Raw genomic sequence first — 15,477 nt, forward strand, 5'->3', positions numbered from 1 at the left:
GCTAGTACTCGTTGCTTCCGTTGGTTAGGTTGGTTAAGGTTAGGGTTAGGGTGGGGTTAGGGATAGGGTTAGCCAATCAGAGATAGAGTAGGGGCGGGTCTTCCCGGAATCCAGGTGGGAAAAATAATAACGCCACTGAAAACGGGTACGAAAAAATCACGCTGTAAGAGCCGGTAGTACAGAGCTAATACATGCTGTATTTGCCTGAATAAATATGACAAACGTTAAAGGCTAAAGAGAAAACAGTCAAGCTTTGCTTATACTCCATACACAACAAGAAGATTGCGCACCCCAGCTCAACAGTGTTTGTAAATGTAGCCATAATGGTGCATACAGTTCATTGATACATTTAATTTATGCTTGGTTGATATACAGTTTATATATAGTTATTTACATTTCATATTAATAATTGATTCCATGATTGGTTTGTACATTGTTTGTTCGTTGATTGTTGAGTGACACATGGTTTGATTTGTTTGTGATTGTTTCCATGTGTGCATTTGGGTGTGGTCTCGCGTTTTTTGGGAGACGTGCTTTCGCCTTCTTTTCCGGTCGCGCGCCTCCGCCTGCTTCCTAGCGGGATGATGCATGGACTGTCGGGTGGCCCGCGGTCTTTTCTCGTTGTTCGCGGGCATCATGGGTCAATGTTTGTCACGGAAGTTATAAGGACATCAAAGACAATCGTTGCAAGTTTCACGGACATTCCCTCATTCTGGCATGCAGCCAACTATGTACGTTATGTATGCTATGTGTAGCCCATGTTATGTGTGGTCTGATTTTATGTTAACTGTGCTAATTGTATTGTTTCATGTATACAGTTTTCACGGTGTTGATGGAGATTTGGAGACTTCATTAAACCTGTTCAAGAAAGCTACTTGTGTTCGCCCTGCCTTGGGGGATTTACAGTGAAAACTCGACCTGTTTCACCTACGCGCGTGAGACTAAAGATGGCGCCGATGTCTGTTTCACCCCCTGGTTTCACCAACGCGCGTGAGACTGCACGACAGTGCAAATGAAAGCTAAGCTCAGCTCGCATTTTCCACACACATTAAAGGCAAGAAGATTGCATAAGGAATATTTGCAAAACGAAGCCATATAGAGCTTGGACACTTAACAAGTTAGTGATCTAAGAAAAGGGCGTTTGTAAATGCGCTATAAGTTGTGTGCGTGAAATGTGCGTTGATTGAAAGTAATAACAACAAGCAATCGCTAGGGGTCCATGTTTACCACGTTTTGAAGTCTTTCATTGACTAGCCTATATTTGGGTGTAATTTTCAAGATAACAAGGTCTGACTGAATTCCTTTTGCATGTTTGAAATAACTGTGCTTTGAAGTTGAAAAGTATAAGTATAATTTCATTGAACAATATTATTTGATGCATTTAATCTAAAAGGGGGTTTATATAAGTGAATGTTATTTTAGAGAAACAATTCTAAAATTCATAAATAATCACACAGCAAGCAGTAAGTTTAAAAGGGCTTACAGATTTATTATATTGACAGATTCATTATATTTACATATTTACATTAACCTTTACCTATTAACAAGTTTACAAAATGCCTTGGGGGATTTACAGTGTTGTCAGAGATTAATCTCTCCACATTCTTTTCCAGAGCATCAATTCTGGTGTCAAACATCAGAGGATTTCTGCCCAACGTCTGTACTACTATCTACATCTAGACCTCGTGGGGTCTTGCTTTTCTTAGCAGCCGGGGGTTTGGATGGTGTCATAGGCAAGGGAGGGAAAACTTCATCCGCGATAGCTAATGTTACAGGTCGAACTTCGATGCAGTAGTCGTGTGCCGAAGACACGAGGGGATTCTCCGTCACTGACTCGGCCATGCTGTTTCCCTCGGCTAACAAACTCAGCTAACTTAGCCTTTACCTCGAATAAGTTCAACGGTTTAAAACAACAAGAGTAACGATGAAGGTGACTAGCACATCAACATAAATCATACAACACAGCTCGTATATTGTTGTAATACAATAGTCTATTAAAAGGCTGTGTTCCGCTTGTTTTAGAAAATATTAGTGACCAGCTCTCGAAAACGCGTGCGCTCACGTCGCCGTCTTGGCCTCCTAGTACACAATACTGCAGCGAATTCAAGGGGGCAGCCGGGACGCGAACCCGTGGCTCTCACATCGTAAGCGACTACGTTAACCAATCGACTAAAGGGTCCAACCTGTTAGCCAGGGGCTAACGTATCTGCTTATCCATGCACGTTACACTTTGTCACTGCACAGTTATCTTTGTCACTGCTTCTACGTTCTGGTTTCATAAGTGGGATCGCAGCCAATACCCACAAACCGAAGATGGCAACGTCAAGAAGAAATTTCGACGTGGAGCTCCGTGAAATTGAGGACTTCACTGGGCGTCTTGAAACAGAATTTTCACGGGGCAAGAACATCGACGTTCGGAAGAAGATGGCCCGCGGAGGAAGGACCGACGGAGCCAGCGCTCCTCGTCCTGCAGGGCCCGGCACGGCCGGCAGATTCAGCAGCTCGAAGGCGGCGACCGCGCCGAGAGGTCGCGGCCCACTTTGATTTCATCTCACTTCTGACACCAGTGTTAACTTTTCAGTCTCTTTTATTGAACTCACGCAAAAACAGGAACTTGAAAGAAATGCGAAACAATACAATGGGGTCATCTACCTGAACAATAATGTTGATCATGGTTTCAGCATCAAAGTTACACAACACAACAGAACGACAACTACAATTACACCACACCATATAGTAATCACATGTAGCCCGTGGAATTAGATACCACACAGGACACAATTACTTCCGGGGTTCTTGTAGCTTTAATTTTATTGTTTGAACCTTCGAATGCAGATCGTTTTACTGAGTGCATAAATTCCTGTGTCTTTCGAGCAAACAGCTCATAAATGTTCACAGATGTGGCAAGTTTAACAGAAAAGATTTTAAAAGGAAAATAAATACAACATACAACATACGGTGCAAAATACGGCAGTGGACTATGTATGTTAAACAGGGTTTAACAAAGACATGTGGAACTTCCTGAAGATCGCGCAACTTCTCACTCTGTCAGTTACCTTTAAACAGAATTAAAATGCATATAAAACCTTTACATCCCAAATACAATGGCATGGTGTGGCTTTATTCACGCCAACATTACCTTGTCATGCCTGCAATGGCGAACAGTGGTCGACGGCTCGCGCCCAAAATCACCGAACATCAACTCCAGTAGCGTCTAAATCAAACCATCTTGTCAAATTGCCGACATACAATATTGTTTGGTATAATGTTACAGGTGTATTTCACAAGATATTTACCCTTACTTACTGCGGAGTCAGAGCACCGTCACACCGCAATCTTCAGGTGCTCCACACAAGAAAAAAAAAAGAAAGAATACCCAAGATGAACTTGGATAACTTGCACGGAGTTACAATAAAAGTCCGCAACACTGCCACTTACTGGTCAAAACATGCAATGACAACCAAAACTATAAAAATACACTCACAATCTGCTTCACAATTTAACTACATCAAATGACATTTTACATGCCTTGACAGTGTAACAATTACATATATTAACAGTTAAACTATACTAAATTTAAGTGGAAAATCATTTAACATATTTAACAGATTTACCACCCGGCTACACACATAAACGCATAAAACCACATAAAACACTTGCAACATTTAATAACATCACCAACAATCTGAATCTTTTTGGTTAACGTTTTCAAACGGAAAACCAAAGCCACAGTCATTCCATGACGCAGTAAAGAGTTGTCAGAAATGAGATTTGATTTTGAACCTACATCTTCATTGGGAGACTAGAACACGGAATTATGGAATTCCGAGCCTGTTCATCCGTGATTGTTACATTGCCCCTCTCCATCGGATGCGCTTCCCGAAGGAGAAGGGCAATGTAACGATCGCGGATGAATAGGCTCGGTAGCCTGTGGCTAACGGGTCGGACCCTTTAGTCGACTGGTTAACGAAGTCGCTTGCGATGCGGGAGCCCCAGGTTCGCGTGCTGGCTGTGGCGGCGCAAATCCCGAAGGAAGGGGGCAATGTAACGATCACGAATGAATAGGCTCGGTAGCCCATGGCTAACGGATCGGACCCTTTAGTCGAGCAGTCAGCAATGTCTCCCGCCGTGCGGGAAATACGGGTTTGCGTCCCGGCTCCGGCAGTTCTTGTGGTTGCCCCCCGAATTCGCTACAATATTCCATGTGTAGAAATCCCAGAAAAATTGAATCAGTTCACCTGGACACGAAGTTCAGTGGGAAAATAGTTGAAACGTGTATTTTCCAAACACGAAGTCTCAGTTGGTTTCAAACCTTAAAACAGAAATTGGTCCACCCCAAGGATTGGTTTCCCCAGCACAAACAGAGCAATATAGTGTACGCTATTTAGTGCCGGGAGGATTACCGTGAATTGTACTTCGGGGAAACCAAACAGACCCTGATGAAGAGGATGGCACAACAGACGAGCTAGGACTCCGCAGTCCACCCATCTTCAGGCCAGTGGCCACTCTTTCAAGGATGAGGATGTGCACATGATGAACGCCGGTTTGAAAGGGGAGTCAAAGAGGCCATCTATGTGAAGACTGATGAGGGTGGGGGGCAAGAGTACCTCTGTCTCCATTTTTCAATGCTGCAACCATTCCCAAATTTTCCTTGAATAGTACACATTACCATTGAAACTCTAATTATAATGGTCTCGCCTATTTGCATATGAAACTGATCGTTGTTTTTGGTCATTATGCAATTGTACTGTTTTGTATTTTATTGTATTGTATGTTATATAGTTGTATTTGTATTGTTGGGTGGTGATACCTGCTGTCAGTGGAGACTGAAGAAGTCGTTTAGATGAGTCAAGTCAATTTTATTTGTATAGCCCAATATCACATATTACAAATTTGCCTCAAGGGGCTTTACAGCGACACATCCTGTCCTTAGACCCTCGCATCGGGTAAGAACAACTCCCTAAAAAAAAAAACCTTGAACACGGAGAAAAAAATAGAAAGAAACCTCAGGGAAAGCAACAGAGGAGAGATATCTCACCCAAGATAGACAATGTGCAATGGATGTGTTTACACAATTTACAGAATACAACACTGAAAGAGGATAACAGGAAATATAATGGAATTATAAAATATATAAAGAATATGCCTAGCAGTGTCCAGACGCCACCGGAACAGCGCAGGACCCGAGCCACGTGACCCGCATCACCATGTAGACAAAAAAGTGACATAAGCGATGAAACATTTGTCTCAATAAACGTTGTGTCCAGATGAACGGATTCAACTTTCGTTGTAAGAATACAATGACGAAATAACGTGGCTTTTTTTTAATTCTGAACTTTGTGTCCAGATTAATTGATTCAGCTTTCTGAGATTTCCTTACCTGGATTATTGACTATGCATCAAGATAATACTAACCAATGCAACCGCATCGGTCTGTGATTGGTCCGGGCACTCGGAGACGTTGATTGGTCAACTCTCGGTTGTTGTTGGGGTAAATCTTAGTAGCGATACAAGTGCTGATTGGCCACAGCATACAAATCCTAGTAGGTTTGTGATAGGGGAGGAAACGTGATCGGCTGTAACGACTAAGATTAACCTGGACATACAGGTGGCAGGAGAGCCTTGGCGCAAAGGAGTCTGTGTAAAGCTGTGCCGTTTAAGTACACTATACAAAAAACAAAACACACCTCATGGCAGCGGTGGGATTCGAACCCACGCCTCCGAAGAGACTGGAGCCTTAATCCAGCGCCTTAGACCGCTCGGCCACGCTACCAAATGTGGTTGTAGCGTTACCTAATTAAAAGTTATAGTGTAACGCCTGTATAGATTTTGTTAATCCCAATTCTACAATGGCCCTGCCAACACACTGACTTTTTCTCATTTTGACAACGGCCCAGGTCTGGACTGTCACAATTTATTCATATGTTGATACCGTCATGTGAATAGTGAACATGGCTATAAACCTAAATATGAAGCACGCTGTGATGTATATGACTGACAACTGAGTGTTGACAAATAGGGAGTCAGACACCATCTCTCTCTGTTCAATTTAATTTAAAACAACAAGCTTTCAAAACAAAGATATTTATTAGAAATTCTAAAGTATGAATTGAGAAAAAAAGATGCCCTCCCCCACCCTAAAGATATTAAAAGGCTATCATCAAGAACACAAGATTTCAGTTCAAGCTGTCTAAGTGGTACTTTGGTGTCGGCACTTTGTCAAGATATGGAAATTCCAATCTGAGATGTCCAATTCAAATCATTACAGAAAAAACTGAAAATTCTGAAAAATAACACAGATAACTGTACAGTAAAAAACAAGTGGGTATGGCTTTCTGCCTGCCATGATTAAAAGGTGCCAGAACACTGGCAGTGAGTAACCCACAGCAGTGAAAAGTAAAAACACTGGCTAAGTCTCTCCTGAGTGACAGACCAGATAAGCCACACCAGGGAAGAAGAAAGACTTAAGTGACAAAAGGAAGGCTTTAGAGCTTCTTAGTAGTGTAGACGGGGGGCAGGACTCGGCAAGAGTTGGCACGCACCCAAGGGTGATCGATAACACTCTGCAGTGGAAGACGACTAAGTGGGTTGTGATGGAGCAGTTTGGAGATGAGGTCCTGTGCTTCATTCGAGACGACCTTGGGGAACTTCAAGTCCACCTGAAAACAGCGTGAAGACATTTGTCATTAAAAGGTCCTTTTTACAGTAGAACTGACTCACTAAAACAGAAATAGCATTGATTTAAAACAATTTCCATCATCACCTATGTAACACCTATAAAGTTTACAGGAGTGGTGTCAAATCAATTGCAAGTGAGAACCATGTGTATGCAGGTTCTCATTCCACCACAGATTATGATATCAGTCCTTGATGCTGACTAGCTAAAATTGTACTGATCAAATTATAGTGTTGCGTTTGGCTGGAATGAAAACCTGCAACAAAAATGGCTTCCGATGTCATCTTGTTGAACACATTTGGTATGCAGAAGTGAACAATCACAAAGAACAGGCGGACATACATCAAAAGCAAACGAACATTAAAAATGTCAGTACAGATTGTTCTGCCAAGATACCATCTACATTTATATAGGCTTGCAATTATTGTGCTGATCCTCAAAATTTGTTAACTTGAAAAATTAAACAGGGTTCCCACTTAAGCAAATCTTATTCCAGGACATTTTCCACGACTTCTGCATGACAACGGTTGCTCATAGAAGATTATATTATTCAGCATTAACTATCAGTTGAAGCCTCAACAACCTAAATGGACTAACTTTCAGCTAGTCGCTGAACATACCGCCCAAACTTCAAGCACTGATGTGTTCTCAGCAGCTACAAATATGTAGAAAAATGTCATCTCAGCTAAAAATTACAATAGATCACCAAGCTATAGCATTTTCCATGATATCAATAAAACTTCTAAGACATTTGATCAATTTTATTTTCAAGGATGTGTAGGAACACCGCCCAAGAAAATAAATAAATAAATAAATAAGGGGGGGGGGTCAGAAAAACTCAGAACCTTTGTAATTCTTTTGTATGTTTCCTGGTGGCTGGCAGTTTCAAAGGGTGGCTTGCCGACCAAGCACTCATAGCAGAGAACCCCAATGCACCACAGGTCCACTTTCTCATCATGGCTGTGGCCCTCAATCATTTCTGGGGGCAGGTAGTCCAGTGTCCCACACATTGTGCGGCGCCTAGAAGTGTTTAGAACAAAAGTTAAGTAACAAACAATATCAACCAATAAAAAAGATGGATTGCTCCAAGGGGAATTAATAAAATATTAAACTGATATTGTTAAGCAATAGGAAATGTCATGTCTTCTTATCAGTGTAGTGTTTCAGCGTAATATTTAACATTTCAATAGTGAGCAGTGAAGACCTTTCATATGCTGTTCAAACTATTTGTAATTGTAATCTTTTGCTTTTGTATTCTGAAAATGTAAATATCATGCCTAATTCTTTAGTTGAAAAACAAAATTATATACAAGATATTTTATTTGTATGTACAAAGTCTTGTATGTAAATTTTTTAACTTGGCAATGTTGCCAAGTTGTTACATTCTTATGCTTTTTATAGCATCCCACCCAAGTCAGACTTCCAGTATGTTCAAACCTACATGACAATTAAGAAAATATGAAGTAGCTGTATATGTGGCTCTCTCACCGTAGAGATGGCGCATGGACAGACCAGCCAAAGTCAGCAATTTTTAGCTCTCCACGAAAGCCAAGAAGTAGATTCTCTGGCTTGATGTCACGATGAATCACTTTCCTCTCGTGGCAGTAAATAAGCGCATCAGACAACTCCTCCATATACTGTAAATTTAAAGTGCAAGAATGTAAAACTTCTGTCATTTTATAGTAACGCTGAAATAGACCGTTCTCACATTCATTTGCACTGAGTGGCTCCATTTCCAAACGCAAATTACCTTAACTTGGTGCTTATACTGCATTTTCATTGAATGCATTGATAACTTGAAAATCATCAGCAAAGCAGAAAGGCTGACAGCAAAAAGGACATTAAGACAAGTAAAAAGCACACATAGAATCCCTTACTGTGGCAGTACGTTTGTCATCAAATCTCCCACACCTCTGTAGCTCTTTATACATCTCACCCCGCGGTGCATACTCGAGGACAAGGTACACCCGACTGTGATCGTGGAAGTAGTTGTAAAACCGTAAGATGTTGGGGTGTCTGAAGACAAAGTAGAACAGTGACTTTTTCTTCTAATCTGGAATCCTTACAAAAGCCACGTTTCCACAACCAGATAAGAACATGTTTATTACACTATATTCCCATCTCTGCTGCAGAAATCTGTGGCCTACCTGACTTACGTTTGAAGCAAATGCAAAAAATATTTTAGGGCCAATGCAGCAACACAGCTCGGGTTAGCCCTTCCCTTGGGGGCAAAAAATAACAGCCATAATGTAAAAAAAAATGGAAAGGAATTTAAAAACATCACAACCACTTTTACTGCAAATAACTAATTGCACAAGGTGCCTGGGTGGTGTGGCGGTCCATTCCATTGCCTACCAACATGGGGATCACAGGTTCGAATCCCCGTGTTACCCCCGGCTTGGTCGGGCGTCCCTACAGACAATTGGCTGTGTCTACGGGTGGGAAGCCGGATGTGGGTATGTGTCCTGGCCGCTGCACTAGCGCCTCCTCTGGCCGGTGGGGGCGCTTGTTCGGGGGAACTGGGGGAATAGCATGATCCTCCCACGCACTATGCCCCCCTAGTGAAACGCCTCACTGTCAGCTGAAAAGAAGCAACTGGCGACTCCACATGTATCGTATCGAAGGAGACATGTGGTAGTCTGCAGCCCTCCCCGAATCGGCAGAGGGCGGAGCAGCGACCGGGACGGCTCGGAAGAGTAGGGTAATTGGCCAAGTACAATTAGGGGGAAACCCCCCCCCCCAAAAAAAACTAATTGCACGCAATATTATCATGAATTTTACTAGCTGTGGTTTTCAGATAAAAAGGAGGACTTACAGTACATCAAAAAACAAACAAAAACAGAATCTGTGTCAAATAGGAATTAGGAGAACTCCTGTACACAAATGTGCAACATATGCCCTGGTGACAAATGAGCTCAAAATTTAATGTGCAAGGAATGACACAAATTCACTTTCAATACACTTACCGTAGATGTGCTTGGATTTCAATCTCCCTTCTGAGCTGATGCTCTACACATTCTTTCTCCATCTGTGACTTAAATAGCACTTTTAGTGCCACAATGGCTTTCATATTTTTCTCCCTTGCTAGGTAGACGTTGCCAAACTTGCCCTTTCCAAGTGGTCGACCGATGTCAAAATCTTTGATTGAGAATTTCCTGAAGAAAAGTGTAGATTGGACACAATATCCTTATTTTACATATTCAAAGGGTGTGCTTAGCAGTCAGAATAAGTGACTCAAGGAAATTGGAAAGCTGGTTATCAAAACCGAAAAACAATATTTAAAGAAACATATTTGAACTTTTTTAAACAGCGTAAAAAGATTTGCATTAACAACCGTCAGATAAATAGTGAGAGTAACTCACTTTGGAAGATAATTGGAGGATGAGCTGACGAGTTCTCTTCCAGGCCCTTACAATATCGTTAAAATAAAGCTGTTACAATGGTATTTCAATAATGTAAAATCATGTCCAAAGAATGGGGAGGATTTTTGAATACCTGTGATTGCATTTTTATCCGTTTTCTCAGGACGTGGGTTTACTTGTACACGTTGAGGACCTGTGGCTGCGAGCTTATTTTTAAGAAAAAACATACATACATGCACCATAAAAAATGATATTAGCCATGATCAGTATGGGCAAGGTCACTTTTGGCACTGGAGTTTCAGATATAACGCTCGGTCTCATTACAAAATAACCAAGCAAAGCTATAAACACGGGGAACTGACAGAGAACCTACCGGTCTTTGGTAACCACAGGGATCTCGATTTTCCTTGTTCTGAAGACGAAATTCAGTTCATATATCATTAGATTACTATTAACATGATTAATTCGCAAGAAATATCCAGGCGAACGGCAATGTCTGCTACTTCAGACTATAATACACATGCAAGTAGCGCTAGCTAAAGCCTTTATGCATGCTCCACAATCCAATTAAGAAAATCAAACAAATAAAACTGAATCAGTTCATCTGGACACAAAGTCTAGATGAGTTAAGATGAGTGACGAAACGTTACTCTCAATGAACTGATTCAATTTTCTTATTTGGCTAGCTATAGCCACTCATACAGAGGAAATGTTTATCCAAAGGTGGCTAACGTCAGCTGAAAAATATCAACGGTTTGAACAAGAAGTTATTTGGTCTTGCCTACGTTCACTCCTTTGTTGGCAAACGACAATTATTTGTTTTTCGGTGTGATAATTATTTGTATTTCGGTGTGGCAGCTAACATCCGTTAACTTCATAACAAGTATACGCGAACGTTAAACGATTAGCTTCCTGAGCTAGCCACCGTTGTCGTTACGAGCCCATTTGCTCTAACCAGCCTCAATGGCGAGGAAATGGCAAGTTTAATAAAGCAGCATATCAGATACCGAAAGGCGCTCACATGAAGCGACCAAGAATACAAATGTTACCTGCATCATATTGAAGAAATGTGTGGAAAAAACAAGCTGACTATAAGTTCTAGCTCTGCGACCGCCAAGGTTTTCAAAAAGCTACACTCGTTGTCCGTGATTGGTCTTAACGTACCGCACAAAGAACCCTATTGGTTTAACCAGCTGAAGCTGATTGGTGCCGGCAAATGCCATTTAAACTTTAGTCCTGCCTCCCTGTGACGTTTCTCAAGGACCAAGCAAAACAAAAATGGATCCAAAACCAAACCAAAACTACATCACCCGGTCATAGTTGTCTTACGACTGCCTCTTTGGGTAACCATTTTATTCACGGCAACGCTGCTTCCTAATCATTATGTATGCCCGAAACCCCATGTGAATACACGACAAGCTGAGAAGCCTCTCTCGAAACATCACACAAACATACATTTTCCTTTACCAAGTAGCAATGTCAGATGTACGAATTTGCTGTTTGTTAAAACAACGTGATTATGTAGCGTGCAAGGCTTGTTGAGCAGTTCGTTTCCTTGAAATCTCCAAAAGAAAACAGGAAAAATACTCAAGACAAACACTCTAGTTGTAGGATTGCTTTATTCAAAATAGAAAATTAGCTTTTGAAAACGTCCCAAAAATGTCACTGTGCTTAAGTACAACACAATTCAAGTATACATCTTTCATGCAATTTCTTTGCAACCAAGTCAAATCAATATTATTATAGCCCAATATAAAAAATTAAAAATTTAAACCAACTAAGAATGTAGAACTCACTGATGACCACCTAATGTAGTTTCTTCATTCAAACAGACATTTAAAAAGAACTCGTCTCTTCTTTTGGATACATTAAAACTGGTCCATATCTAAAATGAAGCAGGCACATAAAATGGGGTGGGATGGCAATATAGCATGAGTACATAGTAGGATTAGATGAGATTAAATTAAGTGTTAATATACAGTGATCTTTTTTGCCTTATTTTACAACAAAATCATAATCTAACACCTGCATTTAACAGAAACTTTTGTGATTGGATAATTTGAAGAAAAATGGAGGAACAGGAAACAGGTGGCTCTGTACTTCAGTGCTCTGCATTTGAAGCTAACTAGCTTGTGTGATAACAGCCTAACAGCAGCATTTCCTTTCATCAGTCAAAATCAAAAGAACTGAGTTTAAAAGTGTGCTAAAAAGCTAATGAGAACAATTTCAGAATCAGAATAACAATACATTTTGATAGAAATAATACATTTACACAACTGTTAATACTACTAACAATGAGAGTATTTCTACTTACTTTACCAACTAGGATATTATTAAAACAGTCCTCAAGCCATTTCTTAATTTAGTCTGAATTTATTTGCACAGAACAGTTGGTGAACACAAGCATGCAGCGTGGCAGCAGGGTGGTAAGTGAGCGACGAAGGCTTGGAATGGGGTCGTTCACATCCAGTTTCTTGTTGCCATCATCATCACCACCACTGCTACCTTCGGCTTCCCCATTGTCCCGCTCCTCCTCACTTGCACCCTCCCCCTGTACCTCTGGTGGACACTGTCGAGGTTGAAAAAACACCTCAGAAAATTCTAGCTTGCGCAACTCACGGAGTACCCTACAACTTCGCAGGACTTGCATTTCACTGAGTGTGCAGTTCCACAGACACAGACACTGAAGGTCCTTTAGACGGCTCGCACACAGCAGGCCTGGGCCCACCTCCTTGCCACCCAGACTCAGCTCCTGCAGCCCAAGCCATCCGGCACCTAGGCCCAGGGAGGCCATCTGTAACTGGTAGCCTTGTCGCCCAGTGATACCAATTTCCAGAAACTTGAGCCTAGAAAGCCCCTCAACACCAGAACCGGTGTCCCTGGCAGCACAGCTTCTCAGGCCACTAGCAGTCACACGAAAGGTGTCACGCAACTCCAAACGGTTGAGCCTCTCCCATGATGCCAGGCTCTGTAGGTGCAGGTCTGTGAAAGAGGGCACATTGTTGAGAACTAACCTCTCAATAGCAATCCCTGAAGGGGAGACAAGACCTTTTCCTGCCCAGCCCCGTCCTTGTTGCTGAGGAACAACATTTGATGCATTTCCTCCATTTTCCTCAAGACCAGCAGGTTCACTCAGGAGGCTCTGGTTGAAAAAGTCAGGGGGAAGCTCACAGCCGCGTAACTCTAGCACTTGCAGGGTTGGGGGCAGAAGCTGGCAACTGGGAAGGCCTCGCAGATCAGCGTGCAGCAAATAGAGTTTGCGCAGACGTGGGCACTTGGCAGACAAAGCTTTGAGCCATGATTCAGACAGGAAGACTCCCCCTCGGGCAGAGAGCAACAAACCGCGCAACCGCAGGCACCGTAGCCCACAACCCAGGAACTGGCGCAGCAGAACCCAAAGTATGCGGGATGTCACCTGACCCATGATGGACACCAAAGACAAAGAATGTAATTGGAAATACACAAATGGGAAGAGAAGAAAAATACATTTTTCTGTCATTAGTTTAGCTGAACATTTTAACGCCTGATGACATCTCTTTAAAGGATACTTTCAATAGTGAATAGACGCTTACATCTTAACGATAGTTAACAGTCTAAGTTTAGATTTATAATAACAAGGCCTATTATAAACATATTAGCATATACTTAGATCACATATTTTTCAAGTAGAGAAAGGGAAAAAGTATTAAAACTTACCCCTTTCCACGCAGTGAGATCAACAAGTCTCCACAGTCTTTGGTCTTTTACAAGACGTCTCCATCTCTTACACACCCTGAAAGAACACCATCAGAGATACAATTATGTGACATGAGTCATAACAAAGGAGGTGCTGAGTTTTCATTAAAAACGATGAAAAACTGACAAAATGCCGTTAAAAGTTCAATCACGTTTACCTTCCAGCTCGGACAAGCTCGCGTACGCCTAGATACGACAAAATATCAATTAAAACGTTCTCGGGGAAGTAGTCCAGGTTGCAGGGTTTGAAATCATCCATTTTGTAAACAAAACTCTCGTACACGGACTAAATATACCGACGCACACACATTGGGTTGCATCAGGAACCCTGAAGAAACGTTTTCCAAATCGAGAGAAGTACCTAGTACACGGGTTCGGGGGGAAATACCATCCCCTCGTTTGTTTGTGTACTAAGAAAATACGAACCTGTCTATGCCTAATTTCCTTTTACAGAGGAGCCTGATATATTTACGATTTGTACGTAAACCTTGATAGGCGCCCGAAAACATATCGGTTTATCAACATTGCCACCTCGTGTTGATTTCATGAAACGTAAAACCTCGAGTTTAAACGATCACTAGTTCACCGACCTAGATCGGGCAGGGGCGCTGCATTGCCCCTGCGTTTTTAGCTAAGGAAACTTGTGCCGGCCCGCTTCCAGTGCCCCAACCCTCTCTCCGTAAACCTAACCCTAGCCTCTCCCATGACGTTCTACGCCAGACTTTAATGCATGTTGCGCATTAGCAGTAGTAGTTCTTCCTCTGTTTTATTGGCGTTGCCAAGCAATGTTTTGGTCCTCAAGAAGGTTGAATCAGTTCATATGAATACAACGTACAAAAGTGACAAAGTGACATCTGCGGTCGAAACTGACTGCAGGCAGGTATCCTTACCCCTTATAAACAATACAGTACAATACAGCGCCTAACGACCGAAACCAACGACCAGTTTCATATGCAAATAGGGGAGTGATCATCATTGTAAAATGGCAACAGATGTATACGATGCTGCTATTACAACATTCCCTAATCCTCTGTGAATAGTGCACATGATCAATGATCGCACCCCTATTTGCATATGAAACTTGACGTTGGTTTCGTCGTTATAAGGGGTTTGAATACCTGCAGTCAGTTTATACGAAGATGTCACTTAGTTGAGTGATAAAACGTTTCTCTCAATAAGCGTTGTATTCAGATGAACTGATTCAACCTTCTTTGATTTTCTTACCTGGATTATTGAGCATGCATCAAGACAATGAGTTGGTACATTACCACCACCAACTGTAAAAAGACATGAGGGTTTTTTTTCTTTTAGTGAAAGAAAAAAACTCATGTCTTCTCAATTAAACAAGCTATTTCTCAGGTTTCTGAGAGGGACTAAAACTTCTCTCAGCAGCTGCTGCACACCTTCTCCAGAAACTCATACAACACCCAGAGATGTCCTTGCTGCATCTATAATTATGTTAATTCTCTCCGATTTTCTTTCTACTCCAGCAGTGTAGTTAATTACCATTGAAAGAAAAAACTTTATCTGGTCCTTACAGAAGCAAAACTCAGCATGCTTCCTGACTGACTTCTCCTCCTTACGTTCTTGTCTTCTTGTGTTGGGAGTTTTGAGCCAGCTACGGCGAGCCTACAGGTAACAGACAGGTGGGGCTATTGTTACGATCGAGGTTGGTGAACTGGTAAATACCGGTAAACCTCGATC

At 41.8% G+C, this 15,477-nt stretch overlaps 2 protein-coding genes and 1 non-coding gene across 3 annotated transcripts; all 3 read right to left on the reverse strand.

The window, feature by feature from the left end:
* Window positions 1-5,691: 5,691 nt before the first annotated feature.
* Window positions 5,692-5,773, reverse strand: trnal-aag (transfer RNA leucine (anticodon AAG)). Its single transcript has one exon. It is a non-coding gene; the product is annotated as a tRNA-Leu (tRNA).
* Window positions 5,774-6,048: 275 nt separating this feature from the next.
* aurkb (aurora kinase B) lies at window positions 6,049-11,149 on the reverse strand. Its single transcript, XM_056284485.1, has 9 exons — window positions 11,088-11,149; window positions 10,412-10,450; window positions 10,172-10,244; window positions 10,039-10,084; window positions 9,643-9,831; window positions 8,554-8,692; window positions 8,165-8,313; window positions 7,522-7,696; window positions 6,049-6,659 (listed from the first exon to the last, which is right to left on the reverse strand). The coding sequence occupies exons 1-9, from the start codon at window positions 11,094-11,096 to the stop codon at window positions 6,486-6,488; spliced, it is 993 nt and encodes a 330-aa protein (XP_056140460.1). The 5' UTR covers window positions 11,097-11,149; the 3' UTR covers window positions 6,049-6,485.
* A 495-nt stretch (window positions 11,150-11,644) lies between these two features.
* LOC130116545 (F-box/LRR-repeat protein 12-like) lies at window positions 11,645-14,163 on the reverse strand. Its single transcript, XM_056284472.1, has 3 exons — window positions 13,932-14,163; window positions 13,735-13,810; window positions 11,645-13,453 (listed from the first exon to the last, which is right to left on the reverse strand). Exons 1-3 carry the CDS (start codon window positions 14,030-14,032, stop codon window positions 12,401-12,403), a joined length of 1,230 nt encoding a protein of 409 aa, XP_056140447.1. The 5' UTR covers window positions 14,033-14,163; the 3' UTR covers window positions 11,645-12,400.
* Between the last annotated feature and the right edge of the window lie 1,314 nt (window positions 14,164-15,477).

Source organism: Lampris incognitus, chromosome 1 (assembly GCF_029633865.1).
Source record: "Lampris incognitus isolate fLamInc1 chromosome 1, fLamInc1.hap2, whole genome shotgun sequence".
Classification (NCBI taxonomy): Eukaryota; Metazoa; Chordata; class Actinopteri; order Lampriformes; family Lampridae; genus Lampris; species Lampris incognitus.